The following is a 25,488-nucleotide window of genomic DNA, read 5'->3' on the forward strand; positions in this document are numbered from 1 at the left end:
AAGAGGTTGTGGCCAAGTTGCACAGGGTGAGAAAAGCTAAACAAAGGTTATCTTAGAGGCAATAGGAAGCCATTGGAATTGGTTAGGCAAATGAATCAGTTACATCTGCTTAAGGAAAATTACTTTGGCATCAATTAGGAGGCTGTTGGAATCATTTAGGTGAGAGGATGAGAGTTTGGAGAAAGGCAGTAACTGTATGAGTGGAAAGAAGGGCTTGAATGTGAGAGGTGTGAAGGTACAAAGCAAAATTTGGCAACTGATTACTTATGTAGTGTGAGGATGAGATAATGCTAGGATTATGAACTTAAGACACTGGGAGAATTATGGTGCCTTCAACAGTAATTGGGAAGTTTGGAAGAGGGGAGCGTTTAGGAAAGGGGTCTTCACCTTTTTTGTTTCAGAGTTCTCTTTGGGAGTTTGGTGAAACTTGTATAACTCTTCTCTTTTTACTTGCCTGGCTATTTCTTCTTAGTCTCTTGCTGGATCTTCATCCTGGTTATGTGTACTAACAACGCTTTTGTGTCCAAGGCTTTGTTACCATCTTTCCCTCTCCAAACTGTCCCCATTCCTGAACTTTCCTGTTACTATCAAGAATACCACCAATCCTCCTGTTCACCTAGCCTCTCGACTTAATATATCATCCTCAACTCCTTCTGCCTTCTATTGTACCCCAATGCTTGGCACAGTGCCAGGAAAACAGCTTACTACATGCTTGTTGCCTTCTCACAATGTTTTTTTAAAAGCATAAAATACATAGGATTACAAAGGAAACTAATTACATTGAAATAATTAACAAAAATTAAAAAAAATAATTCGTTAAGAATTTCTGGTTTAGAGGTAAAAATGAATTCCATTTTAGACCTATAGAGTTTAAGAGGTTTTCAGGATGTCCACTTCGAAATATTCAACAACCAATTTAATGATGCAGGATTGAAGCACAGGGGAGGGACTGGGGCTAGATATGTATATCCAGAAGTCATCTGCATAGAGTTCATAGTGAAACCCGCAGCAGCTGTTGATGAGGTGACCAATAGAGTTCATTGGCTGTTCCACATATTCTCTACTCCCTCTCCTGCCTTTGAACTATTACATGAATGCTCATCAGTTTCACCTAGGTCTCTTGGAATCCTTAATTTTCTCCAGTTCAGTTTCAGTCCTGCTAGCCAGCTATATGTTGTTCTCCCACCAAAAAAGTTACTTCGCTTATATTTTGTAATGATAATCTTATTACATTTTAATTTGTCTTTTATTTATTAAATCTCTTATTCAAAAACAGGATTCTGAGAAGAGCTTCAGCAAGGGCTGAATTTGGGCAAACCCTAAATATTACAGGCTGACTTCCGAGTAGGACGCTTGCCCGCAGGCTCCGCCCCTCTCCGGCTTGAGGGGCGGGTGCAAGCAGGCCGGCAGACCAATCCGGGGCTGTCTGAGGCGCCCCAGCCGGCGCAGTAGCCGGGGGCTGGAGCTCTGGAGGAAACGGGAGTGGGGGGGAGGGAGGCTCCTCCCTCCTCGGTTGCTATCGGCAACGGAGGAGTCGCGGTAACTGACGTACACGCCTCGCTCCGAATAGCTCCAGACAAAGGTCCGGCCATCCTCTGGTCCTCCTCCCTCTCCCTCCCCACCCCTAATCCTTTCGTCCCCACCCCCTTCCAGCCCCTAGTCTCCGGTTACAGAAGGGGGCTGGGCGGCGTTCTCCTTCCCGCCGGCTGGGGCTAGGAGCTAGTGCTTCTCCCTTCCGTTCGTTAGGTCGGTCAGCCGGCGTCGATTTAGGGAAAAGGACGGAAGCCAGCCGCTTCCTCTGGGCTGCGCATCACCTTCCGGTGAGTCGGATGCCCTCTGGGCTGAGTCGCCGACTCTTCCGGCCAGCGGGCGACGAAGGTTACCTGGTGTTTCTCGGGCCTCTCCTGCGTGCCTGTGTGCGTGCGTGCTTGCGTGTGTCTTTTAGCCGCGCGCGGGCGGGTCGTCGCTGCTGCTGTTCCCCTCACCCCACCGCACCCCCACTCCGGCACTGCGAGCCCCCAGCGGTGGGTGTGCCTTTGCACCGACCTGTCCCGGCCCTACCGTGGCCCCTGCTTGGCTGCTGTAGATGTCAGTACCCGTGCAAGGCGCTAGGCGACTTTGAGGAGCTTCTACGCTTTACATTTCATACTCTTGACAAAAGAATCGCCCCGGTTTTCTGATTCTAGGCGGATCCCAGAGGCTACCACTAAACTAGCAAAGGATTGCCTTTTCCAAACATTGTAACAAACATTGTGTTGGCATTTGGGGGGATTATTTTGTTACACAGGTTTTGTACCCCCCCTCCTTTTGGGGGAGATATTTTGTCACATGAGTTTTGTTTTTCTTTCCCTTTTTTGAATATTTTGTTACACAAGTTTTTCTCTTTCCCTTTTTTTGTGTGCACCCTTTGTTACAGAGGTTTGGTTCATTTTGCTTTTGGCGGAATTAAAAAAAAACTCAAGAAAAATAAAGTAAAAAAAATATGGTTCAGTCCTCATGCAGAGGTGATCCGTTCTCTCTCTGGAGGTGGATGGCATTTTTCATCATGGGTCCTTTGGAATTGTCTTGGTCAGAGCAATCTTTCTGAGTACAATGTTCTTCTGGTTCTGCTTACTTCACTTTGCATGAGTTCATATAAGTCTTTGAAGATTTTTCTGAAACCATTCTGCTCCATCATTTCTTATAGCACAATAGTATCCCCTCACAATTACATACCACAGTATGTTTAGTCCTTCCCCAGTTGATGAGCATTCTCTCATTTTCCAGTTCTTTGCCACCACAAAAAGAGGTGCCATAAATATTTTTGTGCAAATAGATGCTTTCCCCTTTTCTTTGATCTCTGTGGGATAGTAGCCTAGTAGTGGTGTTGCTAATATAATATATAATATAGTTGCTTGGGGCAGCTTGGTGGTGCATTGGATATAGTACCAGGCTTGGAGTCAGGAAGATCTGAGTTCAAATGTGATCTCAGATGCTTACTAGCTATGTGACCCTGGGCAAGTCACTTAAGTCCTATTTACTTCAGTTCCTAATCTGTCAAATGTGGTGACACTGGAGAAGGAAATGGCAAATCACTTCAGGATCTTTGCCAAGAAAACTCTGTAGACAAAATTTTGTCCCTGGGGTCATTTAAAGTCAAGACCTGACTGAATGACTGAACAACAACAATAGTGGTATTGCTGGTATGCAGTCTTATAGCCCTTTGGGTTTAGTTCCCAACTGTTCTCCAAAATGGTTGGACCAATTCACAACTTCACCAAGAGTTCATTACTGTCTCAATTTTTCCATATCCTCTCCTGCATTTATCATTTTCCTTTTCTGTTATCCAGTCTGATAGCTTTGAGGTAGTACTTCAGAACTGTTTTAATTTGCATTTCTCTAATCAGCAGTGATTTAGAACATTTTTATGTGACTGTTTAAACTTTGATTTCTTTTTTCTGAAAACTTCCCATTCATATCCTTTGACCATTTATCAACTGGGGAATGGCTCTCGTTTTTGTAAGTTTGGCTTACTTCTCTATATATTTGAGACATGAAGTTTTTATCAGAGAAATTTGCTGCAAGATCCTCTCCCCCCCCCCCCATACACACACACACAGCTTTCTATTTTCCTTCTAATTTTGGCTGCATTTTGTTTGTACAAAAACTTTGAATTTAATATAATCGAGATTATCCATTTTGCTTCCTGTGATCCTCTCTATCTCTTGTTTGGTCATAAACTCTTCCTCTTGCCATGGAGCTGATAGGTACATTTTTTCATGCTCCTCTAATTTACTTACGATATCCTTTATGTCTAAATCATTTATCTATTTTTGTCCTTATCTTAGTAGATGGTGTGAGATGTTGGCCTATGCCACATTTCTTCCAAGCAGCTTTCCAGTTTTCCTAGTAATTTTTGTCAAATATTGAGTTCATACTTCAAAAGCTTGGATCTTTGGTTTTGTCAAACATTAGATTACTGTGGTCATTTACTACTGTGTATTATAAACTTAATCTGTTCCACTGATCTACCACTCTATTTCTCAGCCAGTACCAGATTTTTTTTGATAATTACTGCTTTGTAATATAGTTTGAAATGTGGAACTGCTAGGCTGCCTTCACTTTTTTTTCCCATTCATACCCTTAATATTCCTGACTTGTTCTTCTGGATGAATTTTGTTATTATTCTTTCTAATTCTATCAAATAATTTTTCATAATTTGGAATGACACTGAACAAGTTACTATAGATAGAATTATTTTTATTATATTAACTCGACCTATCCATGAACAGTTAATTTTTCTCCCACTATTTAAATCTGTCTTTATGTATGTGAAAAGTGTTTGTAATTGTGTATAGTCCCTAGGTTTGTCCTGGCAGGTAGACTCTCTTGTATTTTATATTGTCTGTAGTTACTTTAGAAATGACATGTGAAGACAGATAGGAAGAAAAACAGGATAGATCAATATCATGGAAACTTAGAAAGAAAAGAGTACCCAGGAGATGATGGACGATTAACAGTGTTAAAGGATATAAAGAAGTCAAGCATGGTGAGCTGAAGCATAATAGATTCTGCTCCAGCCCCTTATTTTATCTGTGTGTGTGTCTCCCTGTTTCAAGTAACATGTAAGCCACATATGGTTGGATTTTGGTTTCTAATCCATTCTGCCATCTCCTTCCATTTTATGGATGAGTTCATTCCATTCACATTCATGGTTATGATTACTAACGCTGTATCTCCCTCTGTCCTATTCTGTTTATTCTTCCCTCTTTTTACCCTGTCTCTCATCTAAAGTCTGTTTTGATTATGATAACTGCCTTCTTTTATCTGCCTTCCCTTTAATCATCCCCACCTCTTTCCCTTAGTCTCTTTTTCTCCTCCTTCCCTATTGAATAAGATAGATTTATATTACCAATATGAACCAATTTAGATTTGGCAAGTAAGAGAGGGTTCAGTTCAGTTTCAGTTGAATGATGTGGACAGAAGCCAAACTATAGAGAATTAAAAGACTGAGGGGAAAGGAAGTGGAATCATGAATTATAGATGACTTTCTCAAGGCCTTTAGTCACAATAGGGAGAAGAGGTTTTGGGGATGACTAGATGCATCAAGTTATGATTTTTTGGATGACGGGGGAGACTTGGAGCATATTTGTAGAGAAGCAGCCAGTAAATAGGGAGAGACTGAAGATCAGTGAGAGAGTGGGTATAAAAGAGGGGGCAATTTGCTACTGAAGATAGTCTGGTCTGGGGTCACATAAGCATGGAAAGGGGATTTGCCTTGACTGGGAGAAGGGCTACTCTTTACTTAAGACAGGGGGGAAACCTTTTTTTCTTGTAAAGTACTCATAGATATTTGTTAATATACTCTGTGTATATTAATTCAATACTGCTATGCTTTTTAAGTTCTTATGTCTGATTTTTAATAGTTTCTTTGTATTCTCATTTGCTGTCAGATGCCACTCCTCAGTCACTGTCATTGTTTCTCTTCAAGTGCTCATCTGCTGTCCAGTTTTGCTACGGTTTTATATATAGCCTAATATTTAAGAATTGTATCTGAAATAAAGTATAAACAGATAAACGGTGAGGACTTAGAACACTTCTGTTAGATGACATTTGGTAGCATTTTTTGTAGCATCCTATTTATTCTCCTATATTCCAGTCTCTTTTCTCTAATCTCTTCTCTACACTCTACAGCTGCCAAAATAGTCTTAATGAGGCATAGGTCTAGACATGTCCTTTCCCTGTTCAAAAGCCTACAGTAATGTCCCCATTGACTCTAGAATAACATTTGGATTCTTCAGCCAAGCATTTAAGGACAACTTTGTTCTGACTCCCATCTACCTTGTCAACCTTATTCCAAACTACTCCATTTAATAAACTCTTATGTTCCAGCCACACTAGACCACAAACAATTCACCCTCTCCCACCTCCTTGCTTTTCCACAAACTATTCCCTATGCCTGTAATGTATTCCCTTCTTGTCAATGCCACTCACAGATATAATTTTTCTTCAAGGTTCAATAAACTTTCCACCAGAAAGTTTCCCAGAAGTTCTTTCCAGTTGTTACCATCCTTTCCCACCTTAATTTTTCATCATACTAGAGAAATAGCATCAGTAGTGAATAGAAACTTGGCCTTGGTGCCAGAAGTACCTGGTTTTGAATCCTGCCTCTGACACATTCTGACTATGACCTTGGGCTAGTCACTTAACCTCTCAATTCTCTAGATAACTCTCTTAAGACCACAAATTACAGAAAAGGTGCCAACCTGCATTGGTAGAGGGAGATCCTTACCTGGGAGTTTCCTACCCCAGTGAAGTCAGGGGTCCAACCCCCTGTTCTGCTACTATACTTATATATACACTCAAGTAGTAGCAATTAACATTTTGACATTTGATAATCTCCTTATGTAGATTTTCTCAGTTGATCCTCACAACAACCCTTTAAAAATAGTTGCTATATAAAAAGAATCATCATTGTATAGATGAGGTGACTAAGGCTCAGAGAGGTTAAGATACTTGTTCAGTCACACAGCTAGCCAGTGGCTGAGGCAGAATTCAAACCCAAGTCCAATGCTTCATCCACATTCACAGCCAGACTGCCTCATACATGTTGTTTGCTTATCCAATGGAAGGTCAGCCAGTCGCTCAGTAAGCATTTATTAAGCACCTGCTATGTTCCCAAAGCTCTTTGAAGATGGGGACTGTTTAATTTTTATGTCCAGCATTAAACACAGTGTCTTGCACTTAATAAGGGCTTAATAAATGATTGTTGAATAGAATTTTGTTATGTTGAATTGGTTTGCATTAGAGGTCGTTACTTTCCTTGTTACTTCTTGGCTTTATTCTGGATAGTTGAGGTGACTGGATAAATTACTTAAAATCTTGATTACTATGATGGTGTTTTATTTAAAAATATATACATATTATCAAACTACTTTATGACTCTCCTATTTCTTACTTGCTTTTAATTTTAGACAATTTTGTTACTCTAGCCTACGTTCATTTTCATGGGAGGTACAGAGATATTCAGATGCATTATTTGTGAAAATATGTGATAAATTAGGAATTAATGTGTTACCACTTTCATGATAGGATTGTGGGAAAATTAATTTTGAGCTGATGACTGTCTCTTTATTGAATTCATAGTAATTATTGAATGACAGTCTTTTCAAAGCACATAATTTACATGCAGGAAACCACTTATTATTGCTTTTCAAGATGTGTGGATTTTTACACCTAAATATTTTTATTCCAATCTAAACCACTTAGCCTAGTTAATGGTAATCTTTAATCATAATCACACCTTAGCAGTAGTTGGGTTAGTGACCTTTATTGTATTCTAGGGCTACAGCCTGCTTTCAATTTATTCCAGCTAGGTGCTCATAAATTTATGTTTTTGTGTGTACATTTTAACTTTTATGTATGAATCTTGTTCTTCTTTTGTTTTTACAGGCTGTTGAGTAATTAAACGTTCTACATTGGCACTTGACATTTTCCACAAAGATTGAATATGCCAACAGGTAAAACTTTTTTGGAATGTTTGGCTAAAAATTAATTTCTACTCATTTTTTTTACATTTATATTTCTTTTAGGGAAGATTAGTTGAACACAGTAAATAGAATGGAATAGACTTCCTTCATTAAGATATTTTGATTAACAAAATATTTAATGTTCTCATTTTTTAACTGGAATAAAATTATAGAAAGGGAAATAGTTGCTTTTTTTTTTTTTTGCTTTTCATAGGGGCAATTGGGGTTAAGTGACTTGCCCAAGGTCACGTGGCTAGTAAGTGTTAAGTGTCTGAGGTCAGATTTGAACTCAGATCCTCCTGACTCCAGGACCAGTGCTCTTTTCACTGTGCCACCTAGCTGCCACCCCAATAGTTGTTTTTTACAATCCATCACTTGTATTATTTTAAAATTTCCAAAATATAGTTTAGATAAATTTTATTATTTTATGCCATGAGTACCATGAGCACTAAGTAGATGCAGGTGAGTAATTGCACTCTTCTGTGTTCATTTGCTATTTTGTTTGACTCATTTCAAATAGATTAAATTCCAGAACAAACAATAAAAACTTCCAGTGTGTGAGAGACATTTGCTAGATGCTAGTGACAGTTCTCTTTTAATTTCACAGGTTGATGATATCATCAGTGTGGATACTCAGTCCACTCCAACTCATCTTTCCATTCTTATTAGGTGGGATTCTCATCCATGTCCTCCCATAAATCCTCGTTAGAGGATCTGGGCCAGCCTTCCACTTTTTCTAATATTTCATGGATACCAGTGTAACAGTTGGGAAGTGTCTATATGTCATTGGCCTGGTTCCTTTTCTGGCCATAAGTATCAGTGGTTGATGTGCTATAAACTACTTTTCCCACACAAGTCGTTATTGGTAATATGCTTCACACTACTTCTACTCACGGCAGAAGTCTTTCCATTGTCTTTCAGATTAACTGCAGTTTTAATTTTTTAGTGACTGTATTGTTCCATCATTCTCAGCCACATAACATTATCAGGAGAAAATTGGTTTTTAAAAGATGGGTTTTAGTTTCAGGGAGCAAGTTAGGATAATGAAAAAGGCTGTGCAATTTCCCGTATATGACCTAGCTCACTAACTTTGTCTTACTCAATTCTGGGCTGAACTCTTTTTCCATTTGCGGGCCTTGTCCAAGCTATAAACTGAGCAATAAGCATTCCTTTCCACTTGGTTTTTCCTGTGTGGTTTTCAAAACGGATCTCCTTTGAATGGCCATGGTCTCATTGAGGAGGCCTAATAGTATTTCACCCTTTACTTAGTACCATGTCATTCACAGCAAATCTTGAAGTACACATCACTTGCTTGTGAGCTCTTTTGGCAAGCAGATATCATTCTATTTAATTTCTTGCTTGATCTTATTTGTCAGAGAATTGTAAAATGAAATTCTACTGTTTTTTTTCCCATCTATCAAGAAATCTTGTATGATCTGAATATATGTCTGGTACAGATTCCCCTTTGTAGCAGAGCCTTTGAAGTCTTAAAACAGTCTTGTTTTGATCCATCAAGTTAATTGCTTTTTTTAAAATAATCAATTAACAATAAAAATTTTGGGATTTTTGTATTCCCTATCTCTCTCAGTGGTACTGAGGATGTGGTCCTCTGTAAAGAATTAGCTATTAAAACATGTTTGTTCCCTTATCATATTTTTCAGTGATAACTTCCAAACTTACATAGATCATTTTCTTAAAGCTTTTAGAGTGCTGAGAATATAAGCTTGTAGGTTGATATTTATTGATGTCATTATAGTTGCCTTTTAAAAAAGCATTAATAATCCTCATAATATTTTTTATTCCTTTGGAATCTTTCCATTTTAGATCCTGAAATTCCTCCTAAGTATTTTTAAAAGCAGGTTGCCTTTAGCACATAAATCCTCTGTACATATCTGATCATTTTCAGTCACTTTTCCTGACTTTAATTTTCTTAAATACCATGCTGAATAAGTTTTACATAATTATGTATCTATTTTTACACCTAGACTTAAAATTGTTCTTTTATTTCTTGATAACTTAGCATAGAGTGTTTTTCTCCAGTCTAATTTTTCACATTCATAAAGGATTTTTTATAGATCTTTTTTTTAACGTCACTTTCATAACTGTGGATATATTCCTTCTCTCTCTTAATTTCTCCAGCACTTGTCATTTCTTTTTTTCCTTCTTTGCCAATTTGATGGTTGAATTGGTTTTTTATTACACTCTTATAATTGTGTATATTATTTTTCTAATTCTACTTACCTCACTCTGTATCAATTCATTGAAGTCTTCCCATGTTTCTCTGATTTTTTTTCTATTTGTCATTTCTTGTAGTAAAGTAATATAATTTGATTTCCTTATCTTATAAAGTTTCGTGTATGTTGGCCAAATTTTGAAAAGTTGCTGCTTTTTTGACATTATGGCAGCAAAATATAATTTTAAACTCTTGAGAGGGAAGGGCTATGTTGGATTTTTTGTCTTTCTTTTTATCTCTAGCAAATTGCACGTAGCAGTAAATATTAAATATTCTTTGGAACTGATTCTGTGGTAGAGGTAGACGTGACAATGAGGAAGGAATTCTAGACTTAGAAATGTTTTTCAAATGAAAATTATCACTTTGTAGAGATAAGATTGTTATTACTGTACCTAATTAGTACCCTGGGATAGTGCTTTGTCCTAAAATTTAGGCTTTATGTATTTGGAACTTTGTTTACCTCTTTTATAAACACACTGAAGATTAAATATATATTCAAACTGACTGAATTTTCAAAGCCTAAATATATTTTCTCATAAACCTGCAAATTTAATGTCATCAGTATTTTGGCAATTAAGAAGTTGAACCCCTATGATTTTAATTTTTCTTGGCAGTTTAAATACAAATAATATTATGGCTAATATTGTATTTGAGGGTTTTCTGGTTCTTAAGTGTATATAACATTTGTATATAAAAGTCAGTGTGTGAATTGGCAGGGGTGGGATGTAGGGAACCATGAGGATAACTAACATTTGTATCTTATGGTTAACAAAGCGCTTTATTCCTAACAACCTTGGGAAATTGTTAGCTCAATTATTATTATTATCCACATTTTATAGGTGAAGAAATTGTTCTTCTGAGAAATTAACTGACTTGCCCATGATCCAGTAATTGAGTTGGAGTTAGAGGTGCCATGTCACACTGCTTGAAAACAGCATTAATTAATTAGGTTATGTGATACTTAACACACACATATACATGCATATACACATATGTGTGTATGTTGTCATTCAGTTATGTCTGATTCTTTCTGACCCTTCTACTATCTCTTGAAGTCTATTCAAACTCATATTTATTTTTTCTGTGACACCATCTATCTGTCTCATCTTCTACTGTTCCCTTTTCCTTTTGCATTCAGTCTTTCCCAGCATCAAAGTCTTTTCCAGTAAGTTCTGAGTTCTCATTATGTTGCCAAAGTCTTTAAGCTTTAGCTTCATTATTTGACCTTCTAGTGAATAGCATGAATTAATTTCTTTAGGAACTGACTGCTTTGATCTCCCTGTTCTCTTCCAACACCATGATTTGAAAGTGTTGATTCTGCAGCTCTGTTGATTCTGTAGTCCAACTCTCACAGCCCTACATTGCTACTGGAAAAAACATAGCTTTGACTATACAGACCTTTGTTGGCAAGGTGATTTCTCTGCTTTTTAGTATGCTGTCCAGATTTGCTATAACTTTCCTTCCAAGGATCAAGTGGCTTCTAATTACTTGCACCTGCAGAGATCTTTGAGCCCAAGAATATAAAATCTGATACTACTTCCATTCCTTCTCCTTTTATTTACCAGGAATGATGGAACCAGTTGCCAAGATCTAAGTGTTTTGTTTATTTTTTATATTAAGCTTTAAACCAGGCTCAGTTAGGTGGTAAAATGAATAGAGCACCGGCCTTGGAGTTCAGGAGGACTTGAGTTCAAATCCGACTTCAGAAATTTAACACTTACTAGCCATGTGACCTTGGGCAAGTCACTTAACCCCAATTGCCCTGCCCTCCCCCCTCCAAAAAAAAAAGCAAGAAAAATGAAACTCATTACAAATATATATATATATATATATATATATATATATATATACATACATACACTCATTTAAAAATCTCTACATTGGCTTTAAACCAGCTTTTACACTCTCCTGTTTCACCCTCATCAAGAGACTTCTTAATTCTTCACTTTTTGCTATCAGACTGTTATCATAAACATGAGATTGTTGATATTTATCCTGGCAACTTTAATTCTGGCTTTTGATTTATCCAGCCTGGAATTTTACATGATATACTTTGCATATGTTATATAAATAAGGTGACACTATACACCCTTGTCATACTCCTTTTCCAATATTAAACCAATCATTTGTTTCATGTTCAGTTGTAACCATTGCTTCTTTGCCTGCATAGATTCCTATGGACACAAGATGATCTACTAGTCCCATCTTTTTGAGGACTTGCCACATTTTGTTGTGATCCACACAAAGGCTTTAGTGTAGTCAATGAATCAGAAGTAGATGTTTTTCTGAAACTCCCTTACTTTCTCCATAATTCAGCAAATGTTAGCAATTTGTTCTTTAGATCCTCTGCCTCTTCAAAAACCAACCTGCTCTTTTGGTAGTTTTCGGTTCACATGTTGCTAAAGCCTAGCTTGTAGAATCTTAAACATAACCTTGCTGGTGTGTGAAATGAGCGTAGTTATTTGGTAATTTGAGCGTTCTTTGATTTTACCCTTCTTTAGGATTCGAACATAAACTGATCTTTTCCAATCCAGTGGCCACTGTTGAGTTTTTCAAATTTGCTGACGTGTTGAATTCAGCACTTAAATAGTATCATCTTTTAGGGTTTTAAATAGCTCAGCTGGAATTCTGTCACCTCACCTCACCTCAACATTGTTAGCAATGCTTCCTAAGGCCCACTTGACTTCATTTTCCAAGATGTCTGACTTTAGATGAGTAACCACACCATTGTGGTTATTGGTGATGTTAAGATCTTTCTTGTATAGTTCTTTTGTGTATTCTTGACACCTCTTTTAATTTCTTCTACTTTTTTAAGTCTCTTGTCATTTTTGTCTTTATACACACACACACAAACACAAAGCCCTATATATGTATGTATATATTTAGTATACATACATATATAGTAAAATATTTTGCCATTAGAGTATTTAGTTTTATATTTAGGATAACAATATAGTTAGATATTATTGAAAGATATTTGGTTAGCTGATAATAACTGTTATAATATTTTCTAGTTGAGAGTGAAGCAAAGGCAAAAACCAAAGTCCGTTTTGAAGAACTCTTTAGGAGTCATGCTGATTTAATAGCTGATAAAAAGAAATCCAAAAAGAAGGTTATTAATTCTGAAGAAAACATTTTGGTGAGTATACATCTTATTAATGATGAGTTAAATGACTGCATTTAGAAAAAATACTTTTACTTTGCAGCTGTAAGGAATTTTGAAAGTTTATTATGGTACAAATGCATCATAACCAAAGATCTGCAACATGACAGGTAAGAATTGCTACTCTGAGTCCCATATGTGGTTGAATCATCTAGGTTGCTGTGGGACCTGAGGATTATTTGTGAAAAGTCATGGTAATTTTCCTTGCTAGTGGTATCAATGTTTTATAAATATACTCCCAAACTTCCTTGGTTTAGTCTTTCACCTTTGGCATAGTATTGGAGGACTTTTAAAATTTCTGTCTCTGTCTTTCATCCCCTCCCTCCCTCACTCTGCAACTCAGAGTATTAGGAGATGTGTTTGTCATTGTAAGACTGAGTGACCTGCTCAGGATCTCATAGCTGCTATGTATCAGCAATCAGGTTTGAACTCTGGTCTTCCTTACTCTGAGGCAGGCTCTCTATCCACTATACCATGTTGTCTTTATGTTATTCATCCTTAAAAACTGCATTAGAAAATTTACAGTATCATTTGAATTGGCCCTAGAAGGTGATTTGAAGGAATATGGTTGAAGTGGAGGCATGTAACATGTTCTTAGCAACACTATATGGAACAATTTCAACTGAACATAAGTTGTAGACTAAAAGATAAACAAAAAGAAGAAAAAATAAACTTCTTATAACAACAGTAAACTTTAGGTCTGCTTACAATAGGCATTAGATGAGATACAATATTTAGATGAAACATGACAAAGAGTCTAGTAGGAGGATAATATCCCAACAAAAATAGCTGTAGTACACAATGTTATATGGTGAGGACACCTTGGAGTAAAAGAAAAAAGTACTTTGTTAGATCTGAGGAAGGAGGATATTATCAATTAGAGTGATAATCAAAGGGTTTCTTAAAGAAGCAGAGAAGCTTTGGGTTGAATTTTCAAGGGTGGATAAGAATTCATCCAGTGAAAAGATGCAGAGAGAGTATTCCCAGAATCTCTAAGCAAAAAACAACAGCAGCAGCAAAAACTGAAATGTGAGAAGGCATTGTGTATTCCAAGAGCAGAAAGCTACTCAGCTTGGCTGAACTACATAAATGAATGAAAAACATTTATTAAGCAGTTACTATGCCCAAAGCACTGTGCTAAGCTGTAGTGATTAAAAAAAAAAAGAGAGAGATATTCCCTAACTGTAAGGAGCTGGATCCATATTTTGGTTTGGAAAGTCACAGGGATGGTGGATGAAGCCATAGGAGAAGATACTGACATATACTTTCTATTAGGCAGTATACTGATTCAATTATGATTCCAGAGCTGGAAAAGGGGAATGGCACCAGATTGAGGAGTACCTTTAATGCCAGAAAAAGATGTTTGTGCTTTACTCAGTAAAGCAGTAACAATTTGCTACTAGCAAATTTACCACAGTAGAACTCTGCTACCAGAGGGGGGAGCTTTGTTCCAGTCTCTGGGGTTTTCTCAGCTGCTGGAGCTATTCATTGGCTGTCCTCCCTGAAGCCTCCACATGCTCTGACACACTGGTCATGCACCCCAGGACCTCCACCCCAAACAGTGATCTAGATCCAAGCAGGTTAAAGCAAGAGTGATTACCCCTCAAACTGGTCACTTGGTCCCCCTACAATCTGCAGGCCTGGAGCTCTGAAGCAGCCATGTGGCAGTGGCTACAAGGCTGCCTTGTCTCAGCTGCTTCTCACCCCAGGGGCAAAGGCTGGACTGAAGTCCTGAACTCCCAGGTCCCAAAGTTCACACTGCACTGACCTCTCACTTTGTCCTTAGCATCTATGGGTTGAAAATTCTGGAAACCACCACAGCCGCTGGTGATCTGAAGTCCCTCCAGCCAGCAGCTGGTTGTGGCCACCCTGAGGCTAAAACCTCAGGCTCCCAAGGCTCAGCTCCCAGAGCACTGCGCTGGCCCCTTCCTGCTGGCCTGCCAGACTGTCTTCAGCGGGACATTAGCTTCTCTGTCATTTTGTGGGTTCTGTAGCTCCAAAGTTTTTTTAGAGTCATTTTTTACATGAATTAGAGGAAGTGGAAGCAGGAGCCCTGAGGAAGTCCTGTTTATATACTCTGCCATCTTGACTTCATACTAGCAAATTTACAATAACAAATTGCTTAACATTTTCAAAGGAAGGAATTACATGTATGCCTAAAACTCTGTTTATAAAAAAGATCATTCAATATGAAGAATTGATTGGAATGGAGATAGTGAAAAGACCTAAAAAGAATCTATTCCAGGGTGGCTAGGTCACGCAGTGAGTAAATCGCTGGCCCCGGAGTCAGGAGGACTTTGGTTTCGGCCTCAGACACTTAACGCCCACACAAAAAAACTAGCTGTGTAACCTTGGGCAAGTTACTTAACCCCAACTGCCCTCCAAAAAGGCAAAAAAAAAAAAAAAGAATCTATTCCAGATAGATTGGTGTGATGAGGTCCTGTTTTATCCTAAGAGTTGCTAATGAAATACGAGAAAATGGTTTTGGGGGATGAACTTCTTAGGACCTGAGAATTGATTGGATATGGGGTGGTTATAGGGAAGGAGAAATTAAATATAACTCCAAACTTACAAACATACCAGACTGGGGGATAGTGGCACTATATGCAAAAATAGTGAATGAAGTTGGGAGGAGGAACAGCTTTCAGAAGAAAATTTTAAGTATAAGCTACTTTTGGCACATGTTGAGTTAGAAGCAAAGTGTAGTGTGTAGAGTGATAGATTTGGAGTCAGATGTGGGTTCAAATTTGACTTCAGAAACTTAGCATCTTTGTGAGCCTGGATAAATCATTTAACTTTGCTTAACTTCCATTTCCTTACCTGGAAAATTTCCATAATATTATTACCTATTTCACAGGGTTATTGTGAAGATCAAATGAGATAATGTATTTAAAGCACTTTGCCAGTGTTCATGCAGTATATAAATTTTAGCCATTCAAAATAGTTAGCTTGTTTTCATGTTTTTTAATGGGACTTAGCTAAAAATGGATGTGGGACAAGTTGATTTTGTGCTTATTCCTTTATATTCAGACTTCTGTGAACTGTTGTAGAGGTGGAGAAAAGATATGGTGTCTGGAAGAGTTTTAGTATGTAAGCTTATCTTCTGTATAGCTTCAATTCAGCCATTGTACTGGTCTTACAGTACACAAAATCTGTACTGTACATCATCCTGAATGACAATTCCTTACAGTGCCATTGTCCTCCATTTTCCCTCTCTTCCCTTCCCCTAGTTTGTATGATTGGTTTAGCTTTTATGGGGTTAAGATAAAGATGAGGATGATGATAAGAATGATATTTACAAGAATAATAACTGTTATTATTTAATTCTTATTTTTAAATGAATTTAAGTTAGGAACAATCTTGGTTATAGTTCCTATCCTCGCTGTTGTTTTATATTTTATGTTTTATAGACTATTGTGCATGTGGCTAAAAGGACTGATACTTGTAGTAGTAGAATGTTAGGTCTTTTGTAACCTTGTTAAGGCATCCTGGGACAACTGGAATTTACTTTTTATGTTATGTCTCCATATTGAAATGTGAGCTCCTTTAGGTCAGGGACTGTTTTTTGTTATTGTTGTTGTACTTGGGTGTTTTTTAGTTTTATCTCCAGTACCTAGAGTTCTTTTCACATACTAAGTGCTTAAATAAATGCTTTTTCATTCATTCAGCTCCTATAACAGACAGGATGATGATGTATATGATATATTCCTCAACCTATTCCCATGTAATTTTGATCACATCTGCTTGATCTCTATATTTTGAAAGCTTTTTTATTCCATGTAGCTTGGAGATTGTGAATATTTAGAATGGTAATTATTTTTAAAATATTATCCTTAAGTTTGTATAGATCAGTTATTTCCAGATAGTTGTGGGCAACAGGATCTTTGATAATGGTACAGTTCCTGTACAGGTTTTTGGTTGGATTCTCCACGTTATTTTGATGCATGTATTGCAATAATTTGGCAGCTAGGTGGCACAGTGTATAGAGTACTGGGATGGGAACCAGGAAGATTCATCTTCCTGAGTTCAAATCCAGCCTCAGACACTTAATATCTGTGTAACCCTGGGCAAGTTACTTAACCCTATTTGCCTCAGTTCCTCATCTATAGAATAAGCTGGAGAAGGAAATGGCAAAACCACTCCAGTGTCTTTGCCAAGAATACCCCAAATGTGGTCACAGAGAATCAGACATGACTGAAATGATTGAACAATAAATTGTAATAAGAGAATTTATTATCTAAGCCTGGAAGGTAGTGAACTTAGGATGTGTAACTCTAGCTCCTGAGTCATGACTTGGTAGGTAATTGGTAAATACTTGATTTTTTACAACTTGCAGTGAAGTGTTGGACAGTTTTAATTTTTCCTTGCATAATCTGCATTGATCAGTAATTCCATGTTACTTAAGAATCACTGTTTTTCTGTAATTTCTGGTGGTGATCTGATCGTTAATTGACATCACAAATCTCTCTTTGTCCATAAATAAATTTTGTTGATTCAGCCATTTATTTGCTTCTTTACTGAGATATTGTTAACAGAGTTCAAATAGATGTTGCCCAGAAAGAGTCTGGATTTCACTCTTGGATCTTAACTAGTAAACCACTTTGGGTTATATTTGACAAAACTAATGATTTATACCTCTTCTCAGCTTTAACTTTTATCCAGGGAAATGATGTCTGTTTATCCCAAAAATTCTTTTGCAAATTCATTGAACTGTTTAAGATTATAATTATCAAAACACATGATAACCAATTCCCTTTATCCTTTTTGGCAATTGGCAAGGAAGTGTTAATCATTCTTAGTTCAAAGGGTCTTTTGTTTTCTTAATAATGAATGGGTTTTTGTTAGGTTGGTTTGCAAATCTGTTAGGGTAAATTTTACAATTTTGAAAGTATGTGTTAAGACATGCATTGCCTAGATTTCAGTTGCTTTCAATGTGTGCATACCAATGAACTTTAATTTCAGCATGCCAGTAAGTCTAATAACATATAGCCACAGCTTTCTCTTTGAGAGCTTTATTCTAGATGTGGTTCAGCTGACAAAGGCCAATGTATTTCTAAGTATTGCCTTTGTCCATTAGCTAAATTTGAAAGTTCAGTCTTTTCAGTCTCCAGCTCTTCTTGGTGTATCTTGAGTTTTAAACTTACTGAATCCACATTATATTTCTTATGTCACTAGAGAAATGAAATGAAGAAATTAATGTGTTTTTCAGAGAAACAACGTAGCTGATGCTACCCATGTGTATAAAGTAATTAATAAGATAGTTTGGTTCAACTCCCATAACTTGGAAACCCAAGTCAGTTCTCTTCAAGAAGAGTTATAATGAATTTAAGGATAGACAGAGTCATAATCAACTTTTAATGATTTCCTGAAAAATTTCACATTTTATATGTCATTATTTTCATCATCAAAGTTATCTCATTCTCATATTTTTTGTTGGATTCATATATAAATGGAGAAGTAGAAATATCTACCTTAATAAATAAGACTAAGCCCTTCTTTTGATTTATGAAAGCATCTATGGGACAACTCCAGTAGCCGATAGGATGAGAGGTTGGCATATACCTTGTTCTGTTCCTCTATATTTTTATTACCTTCTACTTGGCATCTATGTTTTTGAAAGCTTTTTGTTTCATGGAATTTGGAAATTAAGTGTATTAGGCATGATGACACTTATTAAAATATAATTATCAAAATTTTGTGGGTGAGTGTTTTATATAGTAGCTTGTGTTCTACACAAATTTGTTCCATAATTTGTACCATCCTCTTTAACACTCTCCATCAGTCAGTGTAAGCAAGGTGGATTTTAGTATAAGGTGGATTTTAGTGTGTGTAAAGTAGGTTTTTGTTATGTTTCATTTTCTAGGATCCATAGCCATAATAATCTCTTGTTCCCAGATATTCGATATGGGTTCTCATGATTATGGTTCAAAACATCATCTCCACTATGCTTGCTCAGTGTTATATAATGAAAAATAATATAAACATTTATGCTTAAATTGTAAATATCTACTGCGACTGCACAGTGAAATACAGGGAGGAGGAAACATGAAATTGGAGGCTATTGTTGGCAATATTCCTTCTTTGGAGGTTGTACTATAAAGCAGATGGACACTGGTCAGTGAGTGGGGAACCCTTAGGGTTGAATGCACAAGCTGGAATGCTGTGTGTGTCTTGACTGGCACCCATTAAGACCTGAGGGGATATAGGGGAGTGCACAAACTGTGCCAGTCTCGATTGAACCCCACTGAGATGTAGGGGTGTTTGCCCCCGCTTCTTGCCAGCCCCTGCGAGAACAGTGATTAGGGAGTGCTGTAGAGGTTGGTGATCCCATTATTAGCAACCCTTGTGAGAAGACTAGATTAGAATAAAGTAAATTTACTAACCCCTTCAAAGCTGTCTTGGTGTCTTTCCTGTCTGACCATATTAAAAGTGAACCTTGGGGTGGCTAGGTGTCGCAGTGAGTGGGGGCGCTGTCCCTGGAACCGGGAAGACCCAAGTTCGGTTCCGGCCTCAGACACTTGACACCCACGTAAAAAAAAAAGTAGCTGTGTAACCTTGGGCAAGTTACTTAACCCCAATTGCCCTCCAAAAAAAAAAAAAAAGTAAAAAAAAAAAGAGTGAACCTGGGCTAGCAGCCCTCTTGTGTGCTAGTGTTATCTTACAGTCAGTAAATTGAGCTCTTTTTAATTGATATGACCACATATCAATTGGGGAATGGCTTTTATTCCTATAAATTTGAAACTATTCCTTATGGCCTCAGGAAGTAAGACCTTTATCATAGAAACTTGCTATAATAAGTTTTTTTTCCTCTACTTAACTGTTTTACCTCCAATTTTAGATGTATTGGTATTGTTAGTGCAAAAACTTTTTAATTTTGTGTAATCAAACTTGTCTATTTTATCTTCTGAGACAAAATGTGCAATAAAATGGACAAAAAAGAGATAGATCTTCTCTCCCTTGTTTAATTATGAACTCTTCCCATAGCCATAATCTAAAATGTAATTTCTTCCTTGCTTCTCTCTTTTGTTTATGATGTGACCATTGATAGCTGAGTCATGCTCATTTGGAGTTAATTTTGGTATATGGTATGATGTATTCATCAAAACCTAATCTCTGCCAGACTGCTTTCTAGTTTTCCCCAGAGTTTTAGTTAATAAGGATAATTTCGTTAAGGATAACTTAGCCTTACCTTGGTAGCTGGATCTTTGGGTTTATTGAATACTCTACTACTAAGTTTGTTTCTATATGTTGAGTAACCTGTCAAAATGTAAAGAGTTCCATTTCATTTTAATTGTATCTAAGCAAAAAGCTGAAAAAGTAATATTACACATTACATATTTAACTTAATGTTTTTCTTGCCATTTATATTCAAGTACATTTTAAAATAAATTTATGTGTATTCTATTTCTAGCTTGACACCTTGCGAAGTAATCATGATCTTACCAAAGAAACTAGAAGTGATGAGGCAGTTATCAGCAGCACTTGTAATCCAGAAAAGAGCCCACGATTTACTAAAAGCAAACCAAAGGACAGAAGGTCAATAGCTGAAAAAATAAGTAATGATGATTTTACTGTAGAAGAAAACCAGCAAGTAAAGCCAAATAAGAAGAAAAAGAAATCAGTGTTACAAGAACAATCTAATAAAGAAGAAAATACAGAGGAAGTAGAACCAGGGAGTTTTGAAAGGAAGATTAATCATTCTCCAAGAAAAACAAAAAACAAATCACTATCAGGTATATCTCATCAAAAGAGTGAAAAGATAAAAAATGCCCCAGATGAAGTGAGAGACACAGCTGAATTAGATGAGGAAGAACAGCTAATACAAGCATATGAACTCCAAGTAGCTGAAGAAGCAGCCAATGCAATTAGAAAGAAAATAAGAATGAAACTTAAAGAACAGATGTCTCATTTAGTCTCTGATAATCAAAACCATGAAGAAATATTGAATAAAGTGGGAAAAAAGAAAAAAAAGAAAAAAGTTCCAGTTATGCTTGAAACAGAAACAAGGTACCTTACCACTGATAAATTGTATTGATTTTATTTTGTAGAACTCCTTGGATTGTAAAACTCTTAGGCTAGTTGATATTTAGTATTGGAAAATATTTTTACACATATTTGGAAATAGGTTACACATACACACATATATATGTAATTTTTAAAAGATATTTTAAAAGATCAAATGAGCCATCTTCTTTCTAACAATTCCCTTGCCTTCTGTATTTTTCTGTAAGATAATTTCCATGTACTGTAAAAGTTTTTCCAGCACATGGTATGATATTATTAAAAACTGACCAAGCATACTTTTATTAGCATTTATCAGTATTTGTAGAAAAGAACCTGCAGCTATATTTTTTTTAAAGCAATTGGGGTTAAGCAACTTGCTCAAAGTTACATGGCCAGGTGTTTCTGGGTGGGTGTTAAGTGTCTGAGCCCAGATTGAATCCCCCAGGTTATCAGACACTGGGGCCAGTGCTCTTACTAGCTGTGCTACCTGGCAGCCCCTGCAGCTATACTCTTAACTACTGAATTGATATTTTCTCCTAGTAATACTAGCAAGCCTACCCTTGGTTATCCAAGTAATCCTACTTTTCTTTTAATTGAAGCAGTGATCTGCTGTATCTTACAATAAACCCGTTTTGGTTCTCCTTTCCTATTTGCTTTGATTTTTGTGTGATGATAGATCAGTTCTTAAATTTCTAGAAAGTTCATGTAGAGAATTTGTTTTTTATTGATCATAGAAGAAATTGAAATTTTTCTTTCTAATTTTAGCTGTTATATCAATTTTTATATTTTAGTTTGTGGTGTAGTACAAACAATGAAGGGGAATATGGCTTCTGGATATCATATTTACTTGCGCATTTTACCCTTTGTTCCTAGGTAAAGATGAACCTTTATGCAATCTATGACTTAGGATCAATTGACATAACAAACTTTCATATTATGTACACAGCCTTTTTTTTGGGTTAAGGACAAACTCTCTCCAAAATTCCAGAGAAAGAGAAATGTTCTTTGAGCTACCACATTTCCTTCTGACCGTGTGTTGGGCACCCTAGATACTGCAAAGTGGATTGAGGGGAGGGGATGGAGTGCTTCAAAGTGTTGCATTGTTTCTCTTTACCAGAATTCAGGCAATGGCCCTTACTCCTATGGCAGAAATATTCTTCATGCTATCAAGTTCCTTTCTCCTTAAAGCAGAATTCCTTTTTTTTTTTTTTTCAAAGAAAATGCAGCCCAGAGAAGCTCATAATCTAGCAGAGCTAACCCACCTATTGTAGAATGCAGGTAACCTTGGGTTCATAGTGTCAAGTTCTTGAAGTCAGTGTCACTCTACATGAGTTCTGGTAGATCATATAAACTGGAAAGGGTTTTGAGTATAGGTTTAGCAATGTCATATCCATTGCCCAGGCAACATCTTGGAATTTAGAGAGACTCATCACAAGACTTGGTTTTTTTCATCTATAGTAATTTAATTATTTACCAAATTGAGGAATTGTGATCTGTATAGATAGAAGAAAGTTCTAGCCTAGAGAAATGATGACTTCTTGAAATAGAAGCAAAAACTTCTCACCTATATAATCTAATTATTTTGAATGAAAGGAAAGTGATGTGATGTCTAGTCTAGGCTTATTTTGCTAGCAAATAACTCAAGAAGGAACTTCACCTTTATTTTTGTCTCTGCTTCTGTAAAGCTGATTATTTTGAAAAGATTTTTCACTTATAAATTTCTTTAGAAGAATCTTTTACTTCTTAAATTTATAATCAAATATTAATTTTAAATTATAGCTCATTCACATAGACTTTTGGAACCTTCTGAGTCCTACTTTGTGAAGCTTTACAAGAAATCCATTATTTTCCTCCTATGATTCTACTTAGTAAAAGTAATTAGGGATCACTTTAAGCTTTCATTTAAAAATTATTTTCATTAAAATGATACTTTTAAATTAATTAATATAAATTATTGTTTATTTAATATTAATATATTAACATTATATATTACATATAACATATATTAATATAAATTATTATATAGTATTAACATTACATAATTACATGGTTACACATACTATAACTATATTACTGTATGTATTACTGATTATATAGTTCAAAAATTCATAATTAAGATTAATCTATAGTTGTTCAAACCTTACAGAATTTGAGACAGACAAAAAAAGATCTCTATACCTTTACATTGGTCAGTTTGATTATGTAAATGAGTTGACTCAGATAAGAATAAAGTTTAATTAGAATATAATAAAGTAATTATTATATTTGCTAGTCACTTCAAAATTGGAGTTCTATATAGAATTAAAAGTATAAATAACTTATGCTTAATACCGCAAAGATCTGTGATTTTGTTTGTATAGTATTCCACCCACCAACAATGATCACAATCCTTCTACAAATTGGTATGCAATTATTGAGGATTGCTGTGTTTGAAATATTTATTGCCTTGTGGCCAACCTGAATATGTATCTTTCCAAACTCAGCTAGGGTGGTCCTCTCATGATAGATATTATCAGTCTCATACTTGAAGACTTTCCAACCAGGTTGGACTTTTCAAAGCTACCACTGCTCCAAAATATAAAGGTATTCCAAAGCAAAGGCAATATAATTTGAGGCTTATCCTTCCCTAAGCCATGCATAATAAATTATTTTTTTCTATATTATTTAACAATATATATGGTTACTTTTCAGCATGGCATCTGTCTCTGAGCTGCATCATAATGTAGGTGAAGAAAGTATCAAAAAGAAGAAATCATCTGATGATGTATTAACTTCAGATTTTAATCAGAGGAATGAAATAAAGGCAGAAGATCAAACTGTTGAGGAAAATGTGGAACAGCCAAAAACTAAACCAAGAAAGACAAAAAAGAAAACTAAAGCAGGTTTGTGATCTGTATTCAATTAGAATTTTATGTGTGTCTGTGTATATATATATTTCCTTCCCAAAGCCTCTTCACTTCTTAAAAGAAATCGTCACTAAAATATAATGTTTAAATTGACATAATGCTTATTTGTACAATGGAAATATCACTGGATTTGGAGTCAAAGGACTTCAGTTTGAATCCTAGCTCTACATTTTAGTTTTGGGTTTCAGTTTATAAAATGAGCAGGAGTTGAATTAGATGACCTCTTAAGGCCCCCTTCAGCTCAAAGACTGTGACTGATGTGTTTTGTATTTACTATAGCCTTTCACATTTTCCCAAGGCTTTCTGGCCCACTTTCCTCCCTTTGTTTAGTTCTGGTCCCAGCTCATTATCATTTGCATAATCTGTCCAAGATTATCTGTCTGTATACGTATTTCTTTGTTAGCACACGTGTACATACACATACTGACAGTCAAGCTATATAGGTTGTCCATTTGTCTGCATAACATAGTCTGAACAATAGGCTTACTTTATCCACTTGGTTAGAGCAAACTCTTTAATATGATTGTTGATATTATGCACAAGTCTCTGCAGTATTCTGAGTTTGATGCAGCCAAGAAAATATCATTGTCAAGTTTGAACATTGAGAGGTCTTCATCATCAAGAGAAGATCCCTCCTCAACTTGTACTCTGTGAATGGGTCTTTTCCTACTTTAGGAAATTGTCAAGTTCTTTTCATGATTTCCAGCTTCTTCCTGACACTAGAATTCTAAAAAAAAATTGATATATTCTATTTATACATCACTTTAATTTGCAAATACATCCCTTCCTCTGCAACAAAAAATAAAATAAAGAGAGGAAAAAAGGTCAGCAAATAAATACATCAGACAGATATGATAGTATATGCAGTGTTCCACACATACTGTCCCCCAGCTCTACAAAGTAGTGAGGAAGGTGCATCTTTTCATCTTTTCTTTGGGACCAAACTTAGTCTTTATGATTATACTTCTTTCAATTAATTTGTGTTGTTTTCAACCAGTCAATCAAGTACTGATTATTAAGTGCTTACTGTGTACCCCAGGTGCTTTTCTAAGCAGCGAGGATCCAGAGAAAGGCAAAAACACAAAAGCTGCCTCTTTTGGTTAAAGGTTAGATCAACTCTAAATGGTTAGAAGGATTGGAAAAGCTTCCTCCAGAAGGTGGCTTTTGAGCCAAGTCTTAGTGATATCAAGAGGAAGAGGTGAGGAGGGCGAGTCATGGGGATAGCCACTGCAATGAATGGAAATGGGAGAAGGAATGTTGTGAGGGAAGAATAGTAACTAGACTGGTTTCACTAGACCACAGAATGCATGGAGGGGAGTAAAGTGTAAGAAGATTGGGCAGGTAGGAAAGGGGTAGGTAGCCTTAAATGCCAAGCAGAGAACTTGATATAATCTGGGAAGTCATAGAGAACCATTAGAGTTTATTAAGCAGAAGAGTGACATGTTTAGACCTACTCTTTAGTAAAATCGCTTTGGAAAATAGATTGGAGAGACTAGAGACAAGGAGACAAAAAAAGGCCATTGTGATGATGTTCTAGGCAAGAGGTGATGAAGGCCTGAACTAGAGTGATAGCTGTATGATGAAGGAGAAAAGTGGATTCATGCAAGAGAAGATGTGAAGTTGGAAACAACAAAATTCAACTATAGATTCGATATAAGTGAGGTAAATGAGGTG

The 25,488-nt window shown here is 36.3% G+C and overlaps 1 protein-coding gene across 7 annotated transcripts in view; it reads left to right on the forward strand.

Annotated features, from left to right (window-relative positions):
• Positions 1-478: 478 nt before the first annotated feature.
• AHI1 (Abelson helper integration site 1) overlaps positions 479-25,488 on the forward strand; it is a 259,337-nt gene continuing 234,327 nt past the window's right edge. For 3 of the 7 annotated variants that reach the window (XR_011166306.1, XM_069077311.1, XM_069077312.1), the window contains exons 1-6: positions 1,592-1,820; positions 7,432-7,499; positions 8,116-8,177; positions 12,756-12,880; positions 20,316-20,911; positions 23,600-23,790. Coding sequence is in view for 6 of the 7 variants with exons in the window: in XM_069077311.1 (XP_068933412.1) it covers positions 8,120-8,177; positions 12,756-12,880; positions 20,316-20,911; positions 23,600-23,790 (970 nt within the window). In the remaining variant the exon portion in view is untranslated. The other 4 variants (XM_069077308.1, XM_069077307.1, XM_069077310.1 and 1 more) reach the window with 4 other exon arrangements.

The sequence above is a fragment of the Petaurus breviceps genome, unplaced genomic scaffold (genome assembly GCF_028583685.1).
Source record: "Petaurus breviceps papuanus isolate PSGF00001 unplaced genomic scaffold, PetGlider_PUasm1.0 90977, whole genome shotgun sequence".
NCBI lineage: Eukaryota > Metazoa > Chordata > Mammalia > Diprotodontia > Petauridae > Petaurus > Petaurus breviceps.